This window comes from Callithrix jacchus, chromosome 22 (genome assembly GCF_049354715.1).
Source record: "Callithrix jacchus isolate 240 chromosome 22, calJac240_pri, whole genome shotgun sequence".
NCBI lineage: Eukaryota > Metazoa > Chordata > Mammalia > Primates > Cebidae > Callithrix > Callithrix jacchus.
Window position 1 is genome coordinate 36,749,659 of NC_133523.1, and position 21,208 is coordinate 36,770,866.

General features: G+C 47.6%; 1 protein-coding gene and 1 long non-coding RNA gene across 3 annotated transcripts in view; one reads left to right on the forward strand and one right to left on the reverse strand.

Annotated features, from left to right (window-relative positions):
- LOC118150129 (uncharacterized) overlaps positions 1 to 19,866 on the forward strand; it is a 36,807-nt gene extending 16,941 nt beyond the window's left edge. Inside the window, exons 3-4 of the long non-coding RNA XR_013530923.1 lie at positions 11,116 to 11,222; positions 19,730 to 19,866. This is a non-coding gene — a long non-coding RNA (uncharacterized LOC118150129). The remainder of the gene's footprint in view (positions 1 to 11,115; positions 11,223 to 19,729) is intronic.
- On the reverse strand, positions 930 to 16,093 carry CEACAM7 (CEA cell adhesion molecule 7). 2 transcript variants are annotated; one of them, XM_008988074.4, is made up of 5 exons: positions 15,926 to 16,093; positions 14,661 to 15,017; positions 11,048 to 11,326; positions 4,619 to 4,736; positions 930 to 1,066 (listed from the first exon to the last, which is right to left on the reverse strand). In XM_008988074.4, the coding sequence occupies exons 1-4, from the start codon at positions 15,987 to 15,989 to the stop codon at positions 4,645 to 4,647; spliced, it is 792 nt and encodes a 263-aa protein (XP_008986322.1). In that variant the 5' UTR covers positions 15,990 to 16,093; the 3' UTR covers positions 930 to 1,066; positions 4,619 to 4,644. The 2 variants fall into 2 exon arrangements, with proteins under 2 accessions (XP_008986322.1, XP_078215928.1); XM_078359802.1 differs by lacking the exons at positions 930 to 1,066; positions 4,619 to 4,736 and having other exon boundaries at positions 10,929 to 11,326.
- Positions 19,867 to 21,208: the final 1,342 nt, after the last annotated feature.

The window sequence follows — 21,208 nt, forward strand, 5'->3', positions numbered from 1 at the left end:
GCTCTCACCTAGATGAGAGTTTGACAAAATATAAAGCATTAACACTGCTGTCATTGCCATCATTTTGGACTTCCCTCATTCATAGGTTATGACACATAACCCATGTCACACATTTCTTCCAGTTTTCATCATTTCAGCCAAAGAAAATATCTGACATTTGATGGATGGCTGCATGCAAACATTTAAAGTGTTTAGAGAATACAGCACACAATCGAGAGGGATAACACCAAGGGTTTGGGGTATGATCCATAGGCAGGGTCCCCATGAACAAAACCAAAAAGAATGAGCCACATGAGGAGCCTACCCATTTGAACCCAAGGAGCATGTCTGTTAATTTTTGCAACTGAGCCTCTATAAAATCCGCTGTATTTATCTATGTGCAACAAAAAGTGTCAGCAACTGCACAAACGCCTCCCTGTTCAGCTAGCAGGGAGCAAATCTATTATCTATCCCACGGCTGGGTCAAATTAAAACCGGGGATGAGAACAGGTGAGTCTAAGGTCCAACGCTAAAAGGGACCACCGTACATTTGAGAAAACAGTTGTATTAGGGATGTTGTTGAAAGCCAGCCATTGGATGGAATAAAGGATCCCTTAGGTCAAGTAAAGATTTGGGTTTGACATGATGACATGATGGATCCAACACTCTGTCAAATTACAGGCACAAGCCACTGACTGTGAAATCCCAGTTATAGCATCATCCTGCCAAATTAAAGACGCAGGCATGAGCAGGAAAAAATGGAGCGGAGTAAGAACCTCATCATGGTGGGGCATCCGGTTCTGACATCCTGGGAAAAGCTGTCCACAGCATGAAGTCTTCAACTTCTCATCCCGGTTGGTAGTTTGTCTCTCTTGTTACAGTGTTGAACGTTTTGGTGAGCTCTGAGTGAGCCACATCTCAGGCACGAGGGTTTTCCCTTGAAATTTACGTTGAGTTGTCCACCTGCAGCTTATAGGGCTTCAGGAAGAGAGCAGGTCTTGTACTTAGTGATTCCACAGGAGAAAATAGGATTGAAGGAACAAGAAGAATTCAGGGTCCAGTCCAGTCTACAGGTGGACAATACAAACTGAAAAACAATATACAGGGCTATAATTTGATAACTGTTGCTTCATGTTTTTTCTTCTGAACATAATTTTTCTCTGTCTCTCCCTGTTTGTACCAAAGTTAATCAGAGTAAGACTAATTTGTTTACAAAATAGGTAGAGTCTCATCAAACTTGGCCTGATTATTTATATAAGAAGTACAGCAAGAATAGCAATTGACCACATAGGATCTTTTCAAGTGTGCTTTGCTGGAAGGTTTGATAAGGAATCTCAGATAAACTTTTTTTTTTTTTTTTTGAGACGGAGTTTTGCTCTTGTTACCCAGGCTGGAGTGCAATGGCACAATCTCGGCTCACCGCAACCTCCGCCTCCTGGGTTCAGGCAATTCTCCTGCCTCAGCCTCCTGAGTAGCTGGGATTACAGGCACGTGCCACCATGCCCAGCTAATTTTTTGTATTTTTAGTAGAGACGGGGTTTCACCATGTTGACCAGGATGGTCTCGATCTCTTGACCTCATGATCCACCCGCCTCGGCCTCCCAAAGTGCTGGGATTACAGGCTTGAGCCACCGCATCCAGCCAGCTCAGATAAACTTTAAAAAGCTTCTCAGCACTAGGAAGCCAAACCAAGGCTTTGCCTGCAGTACCTATGGGTTTCTTCTATGTGTATTTCCAAATATGACATCCCAGCCAAAGCCTTGGTAATATAACCAATATTTTTAAATGTATCCTGTTATAAACAGAACCGATTCTTAATGAACGTATGCAAATAACTACTGCCATAGTAATGTAAATAACCATGAATAGTTGCCCAATTCTGGATGAAAAATGTAGAGAGAAAAATTAATGTTTCAATTTTTGTTCACAAGTTGTACTTTCCCAAATTTCTGTAAGCTATGGATAGCTTAAAAGAAAGCATTTCTTTAATCTGGAAAACAAAACATTTAAAGAATCAGCAAAACTTCAACTAAAAATTCATTGAAACATTATCCTTGGCAAGGCGCAGTGGCTCATGCCTGCAATCCTAGCACTTTGGGAGGCCGAGGCGGGTAGATCACCTGAGGTCAGGAGTTCGAGAACAGCCTGGCCAACATGGTGAAACTCTGTCTCTACTAAAAATACAAAAATTAGCTAGGCGTGGTGGCACATGCCTGTAGTCCCAGCTACTCGAGAGGCTGAGGCAGGAGAATCGCTTGAACACAGGAGGTGGAGGTTGCAGTGAGCAAAGATCACACCAACGCACTCCAGCCTGGGAGACAAGAGGGAGACTTTGTCTCAAAAAATTGAAAATAAAAAAATTATCCTCAGTAGTTCATTTAGTTTCATGAAATTACTTTTTTGTTCTGCTTGATCTTGGTTGGCGGTTTCACGAAGCTCTCTCTTCATTAAAATTTTGGAAATTCTTAGCCCAATGGTATGACTCTAAAGTTACCAGAAACCTGTATTCAAGACAACTTGTCAGAGTGTTATCCATAAATCTCCTTGAAAAGAGGCCGGGTGTGGTGGCTCAAGCCTGTCATCCCAGCACTTTGGGAGGTTGAGGCGGCTGGATCATGAGGTCAAGAGATCGAGACCATCCTGGTCAACATGGTGAAACCCCGTCTCTACTAAAAATATAAAAAAATTAGCTGGGCATGGTGGCGCGTGCCTGTAATCCCAGCTACTCAGGAGGCCGAGGCAGGAGAATTGCCTGAAACCAGGAGGCGGAGGTTGTGGTGAGCTGAGATCGTGCCATTGCACTCCAGCCTGGGTAACAAGAGCGAAACTCCGTCTCAAAAAAAAAAAAAAAAAGAAAGAAAATCTTCTTGAAAAAGAAGGAGTTTTGGACTGTAACTATTTCCAACTGCTTTTAGAGAAGAATCAGAACAACTGTTTGTGAATGACAAAGACTTAAACGGCTGTGGTTAGAAATCCGACAAGATTTCAGATGTGACAGATTTGAAGACAATGACACCACTCACAAGGAATTTTGGTTCTTTCTGTGGCATGTAACACTGCGAGTGATAAAATATTAGATTTCTAAAAATCTCACATAATTTTTGAAACATTCATGTCAGGAACGTACCCGCAAATATAGCTTAGAGAAGGTCTGGCATCACTTTATCATTTGACAGTGTTTTCCATATAATTTAACAGATCAAATAAGGTGAATTTTCATTTAGCTTCTGTTTCTCAGCTGGATTACTGAGTTCAGGGAATAGCCCATTAACAAATGTGGCCAAAAATGGATAAGTTTATGTATGTCGAAACAGTTCCCCGGGTAATTTTGATACACACCCGTAGCTAAAAACCATTGGTTTAAGCCCAAGTCCTACTTCTCAGAGCAGGGGTTCCGCATCCTGGATGCTCACGGCAGCATGTGGGAGGCTGAAATAACGCTGCCTCGGTCCCGCTCTAGACCATTACATCAAAATGTCTGAGTAGAGCCTGGGAATCAGTTGTTCTTTTAAACAATTTCCCAGGGATTCCACTGTGTATCCGTATGTCCCATTAGGTTTCTCTTTTTTTTTTTTCATAGAATTTATCTTTTTCTATTTTGGTATTACAATTATTTTTCATGTCTTATTTTTTGGAGACAGGGTCTTGCTGTGTTGCCCAGGTTGGAGTGCAAAGGCACAATCATAGCTCACTGCAGCCTTGGACTCCTGGGCTCGAAGGATCCTCCCACCTCAGCTTCCCAAAGCACTGAGATGACAGCTGTGAGCCTATGCACCTGGCCCTTTGGCTTATCTTCTGTCTCAGGCTTTATGTTCCCTGGAGTAGGGACCCTGCCTTCTTCATTTCTGTATCTTTCATGAACACACAAATTGGTTATCAGAAAAAGATTCTCAGCCATGCTTAGGTTGTGTCCTGAGTCTCAGGTTCACATGTTAATGCCACAGTCTTTGTTCTCCACAAGGGCAGAGGTTGCTTGTGATGAAGGCTGTGGGTAACTCCACAGTGCAGATGGTGGAGGAAGGTTACCTTGTTTTTAGGCATAACATTGGAACTAAGAACTCTATGTGTACATGGGGTGGAGGGGCAGGGATATATAGGAAGACAGATCTAATTAGGATGGAGAAATTATACTCAGGAGTAGTGGTAAAGGAAGTAAAAAGGATTAGTGAAGAGAAGAAATGTGAACTTATCTAACAGGCTACAGTAGGCCCCTGCAGGTTCTTGAGTAGGTGAGTGAACTAGATTTTAGGAAGGTATTGATGCAGCCAAATGCAAGGAAAATGTCAAAGACTTCAGACAGGAAGTCAAGCAGGACTTCAAGCAGTTGTTGAGGTTTATGGGAATGAAGAGAACAGTACAAGTGGGAGAAGTTTTAAAAAGGACCGAGAGGCTTTCACAAGGTATTGAACTGGGGAAACAAACGAGCAGAGGCTGAGAGTAGTCATATCTAAGAGACAGTGGGGTACAGGGAGCATGAAGACTAGGGAAGAAGAGACCAGCAGGAATTAGTGTGAGAAGCAGGAGTTTAGGGGTAGGAGGAGGAGATCTAGTCCCAGATGCAGGTGAAGAAGTCCTTTCCCTCTCCCGAGCCTGGTGGTCAGCACTGTGGGAAACAGGACAGGAGGAAAGGCCACCATACCTGCCAGTCTTCCTGAAATGCAGAAACTATACCAGGGCTGCTATCAGAGCCACCCCAGCCAGCACTCCAGTCATGATGCTGACAGTGGTCCCAGCTGAGACAACAGGACCGCCTGATACTGAAAAAAAAAAAAGAGAAGGAGTGGAGGTGATGTTATTTTACAATGGGGTGCCCCAGGTGCCAGCTCTCAGCACGAAGTAGTCTCCACTTGTTCCTTCAAGGAATGCATTCGTTTTGCAGGAAGGTTCACATTTTTTCTCTCTCACTGTGTTTCTAGTTGGTGATTAGTCTTCTGTCAATTCCATCCTGGCCTTTCCACACTCAGATATTTCCGAAGGCTTTGAAATTTATAAAGACCGATTGCTATTTTTGCGTCTCATTAGAACTTTCTATCTTTTCACGGTTGCATCTTTTTCTCAGTGTCTCAGTTGAGGAGGCATAAGTACGAGTCTGTGGGGTCTCTATGACAGGGACTTGATTGACACAAGGCCCCGGCTGGAGCCTTCTGTGTTTCCTAAGTCCTGTGTACACAGAACTCGCCTCTCATGGGCTCCCAGCAGGGGAATGCAATCTCGGTTCTGGGAGACTCTGCTTCTCTCTTAAGGGTGAGGACTCCCCATCAGCCTTGTGGAAACTCTGAGAACCGCATCACCGTCTAAAACTCTCTCCTCTTTCTCCTGCTCAGGAATCAGATCTGCGTCGTGGTCTGAGGGCAGTCTCAGACCCCTCCCACTCCTACTCTGCTTTTCCTCATGGTTGTTTTCCCCAATAAATTACCTGGCACCTCTAACCCCATCTCGGCTGCATCTCAGTGGATAAAAACTAACAAACTCGGCTTGATTCTTTGCACTTAACTTTTTTTCTGTCTCCCATTTTTAGCCAGTAGCCATGTCCTGGTGGGTTTTCATTTGGGGCTCAGCTCTTACCCGTCAACTCGGGCTGACGGTTAATGCCATGTTAGCTACTGGACATGCTTATCTGGTGCCTCATTTGATCCACACAATCACCCTGTTGGGTAGACATGATTTCCATTTTACAGATGAAATGACAGAGCCTTAGAGTGGTGAAGAAACCTACCCAAAGTCATATGGGTAGTGAGAAGTCGACCTCGGACCTGATGCTAGGACTGCCTGACTTCAACCTCCTGCTAACTGTGGTAATAAGAGCAGCTGACCTTGTGCAGTTTTCCTCTGTGGGTGGCATTTTGCTGAAGGCCTAATCAAATAGTACATTAAATCTTTAAACCATACTATGAAACAGGCACTCTCATGGCAATTTCATTCCCTTCAATTCTGGTGATGAGAATTATTACGATTTTCAGTTGAAGAACTGAAGGCTCAGAGAACTTACGAATCTTGTGCGAGAAATTTAAAATGGTAAATACATTAAAAATAAAGAGAGGCCTCAAATCAACAACCAAGCGTTACCACTTCAGGATAGAGAGAAAGAACAACCTCAAACCACAGATAGTGCATGAAGGAAATAATAAGGATTCGAGTTTAAATAAATAAATGGAAAATAGAAACACAAGAGAAGGAATCGATGAAACCAAACGTTGGTTCTTCAAAAAAGATTGACAAAATCGACATTTACTAGATTGACCAAGGAAAAAGAGGAGATTCAGATTACTAAATCAGAAATGAAAATGGAGGTATGGTGGTTCACACCTTTAATCCCAGCACCTTGGGAGACTCAAGTAGGAGGATTGCTTGAGGTCAGGAGGTCGAGACCAGCCTGGGCAACATAGGGAGACACGATCTCTACAAAATTTCTTTAAAAAACGATCCAGGCATGATGGCACATGTCTGTGTTCCCAGCTTCTCAAGAGGCTGAGGTAGGAGGATCACTTGAGCCTGGGAGGTCGAGGCTGCAGTAAGCTATATGATGGCACCACTGCACTCTAGCTTGGACTGGGCTACAGAGTGAGACTCTATCTATTAAAAAAAAGGAAAAGAAAATGGCGACATTGCTACCAGTTCTACCAATTCTACAGAAATATTAAAGATTACAAGAGTGCTATGAATCATTGTATGCCAACAAATTGTTGAATAACCTAGATGAGATGGACAAATTCTTGGAAACTTTTAACAGATCGATAATTAGATAGAACCAATAAAAGCATCTGACAAAATAGAACATTCTTTCATAATAAAAACTTTCCATGAATGGAAGGAAACCGCCTTAATATAATAAAGGCAACATGTGAAAAGCCCAAAACTAACATGATGCTCAACGGAGAGAGACTGAAAGCTTTCCCTGTAAGACCCGGACAAGGACGCCTGCTTCCGCCACTTTTATTCAGCGTAGTATTAGAAGCCCGAGCCAGAGAAACTGGAAAGAAAGATGAAGACATCCAAATTGGAAAGAAGAAGTAAAATGATCTCTGTTCGCAGATGTCGTGAACTTATATGTAGAAAACCCTAAAGATGAAAAAAAACCTGTTAGAATCAATAAATAAGTTCGGGAACGCTGTAGGATACAAAGTCAACACGCAAACATCAGTTGTGCTTCCACACGTTAACAACGAGCAATCTGAAAGAAATTAGGAAAAAATTCCCCATTCACATTAATATAAAATAGTATAAAATATTTACAAATAAGTTTAAAAGGAGGTGAAAAGATTATACCTTGAGCTGGAAGAAATTAAAGATGACATGAATAAGTGGAAAGACATTGGGTTTTCATGGATGGGAAGACTCAGTGTTGGGAGGACAGCACTACCCACAGTGAGCTGCAGGTTCAGTGCAATTCCCACCAGAGTCCCAGTGACAGTTTTGGTGGAAATAGAAAAACCTATCCTAAAATTCATATGGCATCTCGGGACTCTAAACAGCCAACAACCTGGAAAATAAAGAATGAAGCTGGAGGACTCACGCGTCCTGACTCAGCATTTACTCTAAAGCCACAGTAACCGATGCTCAGTGTGGTACTGGCCTAAAGGAAGATACTGAAGCCAATGACACGGAATAGGGAGCCCAGGAAGAAATGCTTGAATATATGGCTAAATGCTCTTTGGTGAGAGCGCCATGAGCATTTAGTGGGGAAAGGACAGTCTTTTCAACAAATGCTATGGGGAAAGCTGGATATCCATGCATATGAACCAGCTGAATCTTTACCTGACACTGTGTATGAAATTAACCTAAAATGGATCAAAGCCCTAAACATAAGAGTGAAAAGTATAAAACCCTGAGAAGAAAACATAGGAAAAAAGTTTTGTGACATTGAATTTCATAGTGATTTCTTGGTTATAACAACAAAAGCATGAGCAACAAAAGAAAAATGGAAAAGCTGGACTTCATGAAAATTAAAAACTTTTATGTATCAAAGAACATTATGGAGAAAGTGAAAACGCAACCTATGAAATAGGAAAAATATTTGCAAATCATATATATGATAGGGGATTAATTTCCAGAATATATGAAGAACTACTGTAAATGAACAACCACAAAAATCCAAAACCCAATTAAAAGAATGGACAAAGGACTAAAATAGAGATTTCTCCACGAAAGATACACAAATATCCAACAAGCATACGCAAAGATGCTCAATACCACGAAGACTTAGGGATACGCAAATGAAAACCGCAGTGAGACTCCACCCCACGCACATTAGGATGGCTTTGACAGGAAAAGAACACGGAGCCATACGTGCTTTCAAGGAGGCGGACACACTGGAACTCCAGTGCATTGCTGATAGAAATGCGAAATATTAGCTACTGTGGAAAATGGTATGGTGGTTCCTCAAAAAATAAAACAATTAACAATCGATCCACCAATTCCTTTTTGTGGACACACACCCAAAAGAACTGAAGGCAGCAATTTAACAGATGTTTGAACACTGATGCTCATGGCGGCGTTACTCTCAATAGCCAAAGGTGGAAAGAACTGAAAAGTCCATTGGAAGATGAGTGGATGGAAATGAGGGATATCCACACAACGGATGTTACTTCACCTTAACCAGGAATGAAACTGTGGTACATGGTGCAAAATGGATGAATCTTGAAGACATTCTGCTAAGTGAAATAAGCCAGACACAAAAGGACAACCTGATATAATTCCATTTCTATAAGATAGAATAGTTGATTACCCAGAGACAGAAAGTAGAATGGAGGTTCCCAGGAGTTAGGGGGAGAAGGAGTGAGAGTTACTGTTTATTGGGTACAGAGGCTTAGTATGGTAAGATGAAATAGTTCTGGAAATGAATAGTGTGATGGTTACACGAGAGTATAAATATACTTGACTTCTTTTTTTTTTTGAGACGGAGTCTCAGTTGTCACCCAGGCTGAAGTGCAGTGGTGCCATCTCAGGTCACTGCAACCTCCACTCCCCAGGTTCAAGTGATTCTCCTGCCTTAGCCTCCTGAGCAGCTGGAATTACAGGCGCCCACCACCATGCCCAATTAATTTTTTTTATTTTGTATTTTTAGTAGAGACAGGGTTTCACCATGTTGATCAGGCTGGCCTCAAACTCCTGACCTCAGGTTATCCATCTGTCTCAGCCTCCCAAAGTGCTGAGATTACAGGCATGAGCCATCACACGCAGCAATATACTTGATTTATATTTATGCTGTGTCACTTAACTGTACACTTAGAAATGGTTAATGTTGGCTGGGCATGATGGCTCACGCCTGTAATCCCAGCACTTTGGAGGCCGAGGGGGGTGGATCACGAGGTCAAGAGATCGAGACCATCCTGGCCATGGTGAAACCCCATCTCTAATAAAAATTTTAATTTTGTAAAAATACAAAAATTAGCCGGGCATGGTGGCATGTGCCTGTGGTCCCAGCTACTCGGAAAGCTGAGGAGGAAGAATCGCTTGAACCCAGGCGGAGGTTGCAGTGAGCCAAGATTGTGCCACTGCACTCCAGCCTGGCAACAGAGTAAGACTCCGTCTCAAAAAAAAAAAAAAAAAAAAAAAGAAATGGTTAATGATAAGTTTTATGATAGACAGATACAGTGGCCGGTAGTCTTGCCCTCTCTATAAATCCACACTTTTTGGCACTGCCTCCCATGCAGAGCCACCCACCATGGCTGAATCTCCCCACTTCTCCAAGTATGTGTCGCTCACTGTCCTCTGTGCTGTGTCCTCATACAGCCAGTGACTTCAGGGCCAGGACACAGCGCAGGAGTCCGTCCGAGGCTCCCTCTCTTCCCATTTCCCTGAAACCTTACCCGGGGGAGGCTCTGCTGTGGAAGGGCAGCTCGATTTAGCCAGATTCAGAACAGCCCACCTGGACACCTTCTCTACACGCCCCAGTCCCACCCCAAGTGCAGTCAGGGCAGAGCCAGACACTGGGGGAGCTGGTGCAGAGCAGGGAGCAGAGTCTGAGCTGCTCCTCCCTTATCCAAGGGGCTTCCTCCTCTCGTTTGGGGAAAAAGTGTGAGCTTGTTTCAAAGCCTCCTTGTTCCTTGTAGCTCACAGAGTAGGTTAAAACTAAAACAAAAAACAAAGAGGTGACAAAAAGGGACGTATTGATGAGCAAAAGACCATTTAAGCACTCTTAAGGACCCTTCCTGCTCTCCCCTCTGTGAAGCCCCTTCCACTACATGGGGCTTTGGAGCTGAGGGAGCCCCCTCCGCACATTCCGGGCTGGATCCATAATCATCCATGAGAAATTACTGAAGCAAGAGGAGGAGGGTCTGCAGGGACAGACTGAGAGGGTTCAGGGCAGAATTTGAGATCTGCTTGTGCCGATGGGACACAGGCTGGAAAAGAAAATTTTTTCAACTCTTCCTTAACACCAGAGAGACTCCACCTCAAAATACGATGCCGACGGTCCAGGGACCTGTGTACCATGGTCTGTGATCATCTCAACTGCAGTCCTCTTGCGGCCAGTGGCCAATTCATAGGCCTGGCAGGTACAGGACACGCTATTCTTTGCAGTGCTTCGGGGATGAAGAGTTTCTGCATGTGCTGCAGAAGCTTTCCATCACTCAGCCAAAAATACCATGCGGGTTAGAAGCCGCATGGCTAAAGAGCCTGATATGTGCTCCTAACCTGTAATATGTGTCTGGGGTAGAAATGGTGGGGGTGCCCACGCCACCTGGAGCAAAGAGAATAAAGCCATAGGTGAGGGAAGCGGAAGCTCCTGGTCTGTGAGGGCCGCAGTGTCCCTCTTACCCAAGTCACCACCCTGAATTCCCACCCAAACCCCGGCTGTGTTCACTGTGCTGGAGCCTGAGACATTCGCCTGTTTCTCCCATAACAGGCTATGGACCCTGAGCCTCCCAGGATGGGAGCAGCTCCTCCTCTCATATTCCTGGTCCAGGCTGGGGCTGCCCAGGTTTGCCTGGGGCAGGAAGTCATGGCCAGCCTGGTGTCCAGGGTTAAGGGTCTGTGTACTCGGACCTAAGAGGGACTGAGAGTCCTGCCTCAGGCTGGCTGGATTTGGGCTGGCAGCCTGGGCCTCGGAGGAAGAGAAGATACTCACAGCGGACATTGAGGGTGACTGGGTCGCTGCGGCTGGCACTCAGTGTGTTCTGTATTTCACATTCATAGGGTCCTGTGTCATTCCTTGTGACACTGATTAGAATGAGGGTCCTGTTGTCACTGGAGAGCACCAGCCTGGAACTGACGGGGCGGCTCTGATTGTTCACCCACCACAGGTAGGTTGTGTTCTGAGTCTCAGGTTCACAGGTTAAAGCCACAACATCCTCGTTCTCCACGGGGTTGAAGTTGTTGCTGGTGATGTAGGGCTTGGGCAGCGCCGCTGTGCAGAAAACAGAGAGAAGCTTGCCCTGTGTGGCCCCGGTGATTCCTCCACGGGCGCCTTTCAATCAGAATTGGCGTCTCCCACCTCTAAGCCCACCCAAGTCCTAAAAAGCCCACAGAAGGTGTGTGTGTCACAAGACAGGTACACAATGATGAGAGCTCAGAGACCCTGAGGCCGCCCGCTTTGTCTTAGAGAAGCACAGACTTTCCCAAGTGTGAATTGTGCAGCAGTGCTGGGTCATGGACAGACCCAGGACCATGAGTTCCAGCCTCTGATGCCTCTCCTGGTCCTTTCCTGATGTCTACCTGCCTGGCCCTTTGAGGTCCTCACCTGGAATGTGCAGGAGCTGAGTTCCTTCCAACTGAACAGTCCCTACACCACCCAGCTGAGGGGTGTTTTCTCTGAGTTTTTTTTTTCTCAAGGATATCCTAGAGACAGGTGATGATAACGACGGGTGCTCCAGCAGACACAGCAGAGGAGACCAGGAAAAAGTCTAGAGGTGAGGTCAGTACTCAGACTGCAGGACCCCCAGGTGGGACAGCTCTCCCCAAGTGTTTGATGGTGACTAATAAGAGCTAGTGGTCACCAGGAAAGTACAGCAGAGTCCAAAAGAAGACACAGAAAGGGTGAGTGAGACAGGCAGGGGCTGGCGGAAAATCTGAGGATGCTCAGTTACATAACAAGAAGAATGAAGGCAAATTAGGAGAAGAGACATGTGTTATGTTGGGAAATTTACAGCCAGGCGTGGTGGCTCAAGCCTGTAATCCCAGCACTTTGGGAGGCCGGGGCGGGTAGATCACCTAAGGTCAGAAGTTCAAGACCAGCCTGACCAACATGGTGAAACCCCGTGTCTACTAAAAATGCAAAAGTTAGTTGGGCATGGTGGTGCGTGCCTGTAATCCCAGCTACTCAGGAGGCTGAGGCAGGAGAATTGCCTGAACCCAGGAGGCGGAGGTTGCAGTGAGCCAAGATCACACCATTGCACTCCAGGCTGGGCAACAAAATTGAAACTCTGTCTCAGAAAAAAAAAAAAGAAAGAAAATTTATAAAGAGCTCCCTGTTGCTAGGTCCTGTGCAGTCAGCAAAACGGGAGAAAGCCCAGCACAGGCATGAGAAATGCTTTCTTCATTTTCTCTTGACCTAAGGGAACACAACTAGAGTTTGATCAAATACATCCAAACTAGGTAGAGTGTAAGCAAGACGCCAGTGGCTGGTGCATCTCCCTGTCCGAGGGACCCCACCTCATGACAATGGCATCATCGTGAGGATGCAGGTGTATGTGGAATGGGCAGCAAACCCATCAGACAGCACCTGCCTGGCCAGCTGCACGTGGCGGAGGTCCCAGGAATGACTGGAGGATCTGAGCCCCACACCAGGGAGGGGATGGAGTTGTGAGTCAAATGGGTGAAATGAGCCCTTGGGCTTTGGGGACTGCAGACCTGTCATTCTACCTCTGACCCCCTGGTGAGTCGGTGTAGAGGGTGGATGGAGGAGGCGCTCATCCCTGTCCTGTGGCCTGTTCCACATGTCGGCCTCACTGAGTGAAAGAGCCCTGGATGGGGACACAGTGGAAGCTTGTTCTCCTGGTGACCTGGGGACATTGGCTCATGATGGAGCCTGGCACGAGTAGCTGCTTCAGCTGATTTCTCTGCCTTTCCTATTGCCTGGGAGGTGGGCCAGGCCACAGTGTGATTGTGAAGCGGACAGGACAGTTAGCCTTGTTAGAGGGAGTGTCTGGGGAAGGCCTAAGGGTGGAGGAAGCTGTGCAGGGCAGGGCATCCCAGCTAGAACGAAGGGGGAGGAAGATGAGGGACACGGAGGAGCAGAGAGAGCCAGAGACACCCACGGCCTGACTGGAGGACCTGAGCCAACAGCAAGATGAGGATGGACTTGTTGTAAAATGGGTGAAATACACCCATGGGCTGGGGACTGCACATCTGTCCTGCCCCTGGGCCCCTGGTGAGTCAGTGTAGAGAGCAGATAGAGCAGTGGTTTGTCCCTGTCCCATAGTCAAGCATTTGGACACTCATGAGACTCAACACCCGGGTGGCTTCTTTTTTTTCAAGAGCCAGGTATCTTGCTATGTTGCCCAGGCTGGTCTTGAACTCCTGGGCTCAATACACCCTCCTGCCTCAGTCTCCCACTGCGGTGGCTCTAGGGGCAGGGGATGAGAGGGCTGGAACAGGGGTATCTCAGCCCCTTGGAGGGACAGGGAACAGGTGAGGCCAGGACCTCCTAGGATCCTGCATCAGCTTCCAGTCTCTGAAGAGACTGTGGATCATTTATTCCTTCACTCATTCCCTGCCTCCTTCATGAGAACTGCTGAGCAAATGTGTGTCTCATGTGGGGTCCTGGCTTGTGCAGGGTGTATTGTCTCTGGCTTGCCTTGTTGTCTGTGAATTCACCTTAAAATAATCACAATGACTGGCCTAGAGCCCTGTGTAGAAGAGCAGCATCTGATTGTCTGCTCCAGGAGTGGGTTATTTGGGCCTGTTTTCTGGTGATTCCTTATAGCAGAATCATTCTTCCTCTCTTTCGGCCCCTGAAGACACTGACCCCTGTGCCAGGATCTCTCTTAAGTTCCTCATCCAGGGGGCTGAGGTCCTAGTAACCCTGTCCATCTGTCCTCTCCTGGGGCTGAGTCTCAGGTGAAGAATGAGGCTCTGTCCTTGCCCAGATGACGCTCTAGGGGCTGGGCCCTGGCTAGTGACCAGCTCCCTAAGCCATGGTCCTCAAACAGCTCAAATCCTTGCTCCCAGTCAGTTCAGCCAAGAGGCCACAACCCAGCCCTGGCACAGGTTCCTTAGGGTCACCTGGAGTCGGGAGCCCTGGCACAGGTTCCTTAGGGTCACCTGGAGTCAGGAGCCCTGGCACAGGTTCCTTAGGGTCACCTGGAGTCGGGAGCCCTGGCACAGGTTCCTTAGGGTCACCTGGAGTCAGGAGCCCTGGGACAGGGGTCTGGGGCTAGTGCTTCCAGGGCTGAGCTTCTCTGTGAGGATTCCAGGGGACCCCTTAGGCCAGGTCCTGACCCAGTTCTCCAGGGTCTTTTTCATGGGAAGGGCACAATCCTGGCTGGGACCAACCTTCTCCTGCTGAGTCCCCGTCATCAGACTGTCCTTCCTCTGCTGCGAGTGTCTGCAGGGTCTGGATGCAGGAAAGGGATTCTGATCTGTGGAAGTTTGTCTCCCCTGTGTGTGTCCTGCACTAAATGCCAAACCCCAACACAGGACGAAATGTAGATGGGGACACAGGCACAACCCAGGCCTGACAAGCCTGTGTGTGCGGAGTAGACCTGACCCCAGCACCCAGAAATCACGGAGGAATCACTCACCCTGCACGTCGAATCGGCCGAATACTTCTTCGCTCGTAAGGTTTCTGTGTATGACGTGTAGGGTGTAGCTTCCTGTGTCGCTGGGGGTGACGCTCTGGATCAGCAGGGATGCACTGGGGAACAATATCTCCCGGCCGCTGTGTGCCGGCCCTGAGGTAGATACTTGAGTCTCTATTGCATATCCTATAATCCGATAGTTGCTGTCCACCCTTTCCCCTTTGTACCAGTTGTAGCCAAAAACATCTTGGGACATGTTATTGACAAGCAGAAGAACCTCCTTCCCCTCCCCAACAATGGGTGGCACGGCTTCAATACTGGGCTGGGCAGCAGTGCGCAGGTTCCAGGTTAGAAGTGAGGCTTGGAGGGGGAGAGAGCATCAGTCAATATTGGGACCTGTGCATTGGGGTGGAAAGATGGGGCCCTGGGTCCCAAGCGGGTCTCTCTACCCACCCCCATCTTGAGAGAGAGAGAGAGAGAGAGAGAGAGAGAGAGAGAGAGAGAGAGAGAGAGAGAGAGAGCATGTGTGTGTGTGTCCTACTGGATCAACATCAGCAGTGTGCCCCTCCCATTCCTTCAGCACCTCTGACCTTCGCATTTCCCTCTTTGGAATCATCTTCCCCAGGGGTCTGCACCTGCTCACATCAGGGCATCCCTAGGAGACCCCTCCCCTGACACCTCCTCTGGAGACCCTGGGTCTTCCCTTTCTGACCTTTCCCTGCTCTGTTCCCTCCAGGGCTGTTGTCAACACCTGACCTCACACTCTAGATCTCTTTGTGTGTCTGTCTTCCTCCCCATGAGAGTGTGAGCTCCGTGAGGGCAGGGACTTCTGTGATCCTGGCTGCACCCCAATGCCTGGGACCATCTGTGAACTCCTGTGGTCGAGCTCATGAGCGCTCCCAGGGCCCTCCACAGCCTGGGGTTTATTTGCCAATGTCTGAAGTTGGTGGCTACGGATAATGTCTTATGCCCTGGTTATGTTTTTATTTGAAACATCATGTGATCTAGTTATTATCATGTTTCAAAATGTAGCAGCTAGTGATCATTAGCCAGGAAAAGAGAACATGTGAGATTTTCTTGACCTTTTCCAATTCCAGTTCAATGTGATTTTCCTGTTCTGGTTTCCTGTTCCTCTCTCGTGTCCTCTCCCACATTCAAGCTTCAACAGAAGTCCCTTTGTCCCCTCTCAGAGCCCCGTCCTCCCAAGGAGATCCCAACCAGTCTCTCTGGCCCTCCTCCCACCCAGTCCCAGGGAGTCCTCCCCTCACCTGTGAGCAAGAGCCCCTGCCAGGGGATGCACGTTCTACGGGGACGGGCTGAGGCGGGGCCCATGGTCCCTGCTGCCTGCTTGTCCTCTGTGTAGGGGAGCTTGGGCTCCAGGAACGCTCTAGTCAGGGCTGCTGTGACTCTCAGCTCTGCCGTCCTTCCTCCTCTGTGCTGAGCCTCCTCCCAGAGCAGGAGCACTTTCCAAGATCACATGGTCCAGGGGTGGGGTCTCTGCCCAGGAGTCCTCTGTCCCCTCCCCTCTCATTTCTACCTCTTTTGTCCCTCCTCCTCTTCCCCTTCTGTCTATATTCAGTTCCCCAGACAAAGCTTTGAGAAGCAAGGCTGTTGGACCCCTGTCCCCTGGGAGGACAACCTGCCTTTCCCTGTGCTGACCTATGCTGTGTTCAGGCCTTAGGTCTGTCACACCAGGGGGATTACTTCCCTTGTGACAGAGAAACCCAGCTGGGCATGGGGTTTCTGCTGGGATGATGCCAGTGCTCCTGTGTCCTGCAGTCACAGCAGAGGCCCTGACTGCGGCCGTCACCTGGAAGTGACGTGCTTCTGTTGTGTGGCTGCCACGCATTCAGCCAGTATTCATTGAGGATGTGTTGTGTGTCAGACACTGGGCTGGGCCCGGGGATTCCACACAGAGCAGGACAGAAGTAGGCCCTACACTCACAGAGTTTCCCTGAAACAGCCGCTCCGTGAATGTCGTGGGATTGAGGAGCTAATGATGATGGAGAAGGGCTGTGATTTGGCTCTGAGGATCACCGGGAGCTGCCCCGGGCGATGTCCTTTCAGCTGAGCCCAGGAAGGAGGGGATGCAGGGGCAGGAGCTGCCTGCAGGAGTGGCTTTAGCTGGGCGGCAACTGGGCTGCAGGGAGGAGCTGACAGAGACCGTGTGGGGAGCTTGGAGGGCGAGGAGGAGGTGGGTCGAGTGGTGAGGGTGGACCCTGGGGGGCTGTGGGTCCTGCTGAGGGACGTCAGCAGCCCCTGGGGAGGCTCCAGGCCAGGAGGGACTCTGCCGCCCTCTGGTGGACACTCAGGAAAATGTAAACGAAAAAATCAGGATAGGTTTAATTCAGCATGATCATTACGCATTGATCACATGTTTGCTTCACACTTTAAATTCTACAAATCTCTCACGCAAGCCCTTCTCTAGTCTACCTCGAATGAATCATCAAAATCGGATTTGCGGTCTTATGTCAGGCCACGTTCTGTGCGCACTTTGGGGGATCTGCACAGTATTCACACCTGAGGGCCGGCTGGAGCGTGTGTTATGGATAGAAGGGAGGATTCATGTCCATGGATCTCGCAAGAGCCAGAGTGTTTGTGGATAAGTCTCCACCTGATCCCAAAGAACAAGGGATCAGAGCCTGATGAAATCAGAATCCAGGGGTGGGGCCGGGGCTCTGTGCCTTCTCCTCCCCTCTCTCTCTCTCTCTGGGGAGTTCTCCCTCATCTCCCTCAGCAGAATTCCTGGGTCTCTTTGTATGAAGATAGATGGTGGGTCCTTACAGACCCACCCAGAGTTTTTTAGCAGAGACAACAGGTTTCAGTGTCAGGGGCCCTTGTCACTCCTCAGGTCTCCCCACATCCCTCCTCAGAGACAGATATAAACGTAGCTACTTCTGCTCACTTTTGGTTTCCATTTGCATGGAATACTTATTTCTACCCCTTTACCTTCAATCTGTTAGGATCTTTATGAATAAGTAGAGTTTCTTGCAAGCAGCATATGCTTGGATCATGTTTTTTTTAAATCTGTTTCACCAATCTGTATCTTTTAAGCAGAGCATGTAATCTATTTACATTCAAGGTTCATATTGACACGTGAGGTTTTCTTCCTGTCATAATGACAATTGTCAGGTAGTTATTTTGTAGCTTTTTTTTTTTTAATGGACTTTTCATTTCCACGTTTAGAACTCCTTTGAGCATTTCTTATAGGACCAGTTTAGTGGTGACAGATTCCCTCAGCATTTGCTTCTGGGAAAGACTTTATTTCTCCATTTTGAAGTTTATTCTTGCAGGATAAAAAACATTCAAAGTTGATGTTTATTGCTGTTTTTTCTTTAAGTACTTTGAAAATAGATTCTCAATCCCTTCTGGCTTGTAGGGATTCTGCTGAGAAGTCTACTGCTAGTCTGATGGGGTTTCCTTTACAGGTGATTAAACACTTTTCTCCCGCATATTTTCAAATTTTTTCCTTCATGTTGACCTTAGACAGTCTAATAACCATAGTTGTGGTGAGGTCCTGCTTGCAATCTACCTGGCTGGTGTTCTTTAAGCCTTTTCTCTCTGAATGCCTGGATGTCTTACTAGACTAGCTAAGTTTTCCTCAATAATTTCCTCAAATACGTTGACCAAACTTTATAGTTTTTCTTCTCCCTCAGAAATACCTGTTATTCATAGGTTTGGATGTTTTACTTGGTCCCATGCCTATCAAAGGCTTTGTTCACTTTTTAATTCTGTTTCTTTATTTTTGTTTTAATAGATTAATTCTAAAGACCTGTCTTCAAGTTATGAGATTCTTTCTTCTGCTAGGTCTGGTCTGTTGTTAAAGCTTTCAACTGTATTTTGTAATTCCTTCAGTGATTTTTTTTAATTTCCAGAAGTTCCAGTTGTTTGTTTGTTTAATATCGATCTCTCTGGTAAATTTCTCATTTGTATCCTGAATTGATTTTCTGATTTCTTTGTATTAATTTTCATATTTATCTTGGATCTTTTTGAGCTTCTTGAAAATCAATACTTTGAATTCTTTATCTGGTATCTTAAAGATTTCATTTTCATTAGAAACTATTGCTGGATAGTTAGTGTGATCTTTTTGGAGTGTTATTATAACATCCTTTTTTTTATACTTCAAGAATTGTTACACTGGTTCCTTCTCATTTGTAGAAATTGTCAATTCTTTTTGTTTTTGAATTTACTTTTGCTTTGATGGAATTTTTTTTCTTGAAGATACTATTATATTGTATGTTGAGTAGGGTCATTTGGCTTTCCTTCTGGGTGTTTTCAGTGGCAGAGACTCTATGAACTCTTTGGTTACAGATAGTTTTAACATGGTGGCTTTTTCAAATGCCAGCAACTGTAGCAGTGCATTGAACGAGAAGGGGTTTGCTCATGCTCCCAATCCAGGAGAATTTATTTGGCATCTGCCTTCTTCCCACTCCTTGGTTATCAAGACTAAGCAACAAGGATTCTGAATTTGGGGACAGGCAAGTTTATTTGTAGAGTTCAGTGATAGACAATGCCACCAGGGCCTTGGTGAAGAGGGCAGGAAGGCTCAGGACACTGGGGGTTAAGTGAAACCACACCTATTATCTATAGCACCCATGGATGCTCCTTTCTGATTGCTCACCTTTCTGTTGATATCAGATAGGCACATCTGCTGTGCCTTCACAGAAGGACACAGGCTAGGAGCTGTGAATGGCCTTCATTCTCGGAGCTGTGTGAGGACAGCAGGTGGGGAAGATCATGTGTCTTCCTGGGTCCTGCAGGACCAGAACATTCATCATGCACACTGACCTCATAGATGGGAATAGCTGCCCTGGGGCTGGGCTGGTGGGGCCTGGGCAGGGGAGAAAGGACATCAGGGAACAAGGAGGAAGGGTCATCCAGGCCCAGCCTAGAAGGTTCTTGCCTCTGACTGTCTAGGACTTACTTCCCTGCATCTACCTTTAGTCACTTCCCCTCAGCAATGACCAGTTCTGCATCCTGAGCTCAGCCTCTCAACCTAGACACAGCACCCCGGTCCCTGTCCTGGATGCATTCACTCCATGTCCTGCTAACCCAGGATCCATTGCTTCTAGGGTACAAAGGGTCCAGGAGAGAGAAGCTGAGGAAAGACCTGAAGAAGTCGCATCTGTTCTGGCCAGACAGGAAAACCATCTGCTGCTGAACCAGCGAATGTTGGCCCAGGAAAGAGACAGAGGACCCAGGAAAGCAGTCAGACCACCGGGGTTAGCCTGAGAGGAAGGGTCGAGGCCCCTGAGAGAAAGCAGGGGAATCCCGAGGAACAGAGGGAGAGCCCAGGGCTGGCTGCACGTGCAGGACACTGGGGGACCACATGTGTCTTGGATTCTCCCTGATCTCAGTGTCCCTGTCACGGCCAGACCCTCTGCTCAGGCCTGGACATGCTGAAATGGGACAATGGCCTTGTCCTCTCTCTCCACCATTTGGCAAGAGATGTAAAGGACATTCCAGGACATGCTGTCCTGGCAGGCCCTGGTTCTCTGTCCCATACCTCAGGGACTGCAGTTACTGCATCAGCTATGGTGGGTGCTGATCCTGCCCAGTCTGTCCATGCTCTTCCATTCTCCACTGTGTGACTACGCCCAGGAACCATCCTCAGATCCTGAGCCTGCAAATCCCCCTCATGAGTGGATTCAATCAACAGTGAGCCCCTGTCTAGCCCCCAGATCCACCTCCATCACCTTCCTGTTGGGCATCAGCCCACCTTCCCCAGCACTAAAGAGCACGGGCAGACCCAGCCAGCTGGGTTTCTGCATCATGAAGAAAATAAAACCCTAGGCTTGAATACCCAGGGCTCTGTGTGTGAAGCTGACAGACCTGAGACAGCAGAGGTCAGCAGTGGGGAGGGCGGGTCATCCTCCCAGGGGACAGAGTGCACCAGCCTTGCTACTGAAAGAGCCTCCCCAGGACAGCGCCATCAGCCCCACCTGACAGCTTTGCCAAACAGCAGTCAGAGGAGGCCACGGCAGTGGCTGAGCTCCTGCTCCAGGTCCCAGTGGACCAGACCAACAGCACAACTCAGTCCTTCCCCAAAGTTCCAGGTCACCAAAGGGTAATTGAGGTGCTACCTAACCTTACAGCCATCAGGGGAGATAATAGCCCAATTTCCGAAACAGGCCAGTTTCAGTCACATGACAATGACCTCTCTGTTCTCATCCTTCCCAAAATAGGACCCTGATTCCCCCTCATCAGGGATTTCTCCCTTGTCCGTGAGCCTTTCCTGCCCGCTATGATCTGGGCACTCCTAACACACACCTCCTCTCTGGTGACATCTCAGGATCCCTCACTGTCAAGCAGCCCAGAAGAACAGACCCTTGGACAGCGCCCACCTCAGCTTCACCCTTCCTCCCTCACGGGGTTCAGGGCTAAGAACAAATGGCAGAGGCCAGTGAGCCCAGAGATGGTGACAGGGCAGTGACCCAGGGGCAGATGCCTGGAGCAGGAGCAGGTGGGGACACAGGGAGAAGGTGATGCAGGAAGGGAAACCCAGAAACGGGCAGGAGAGGAGGACACAGGCTCTGTGGGGCTGCAGCCCA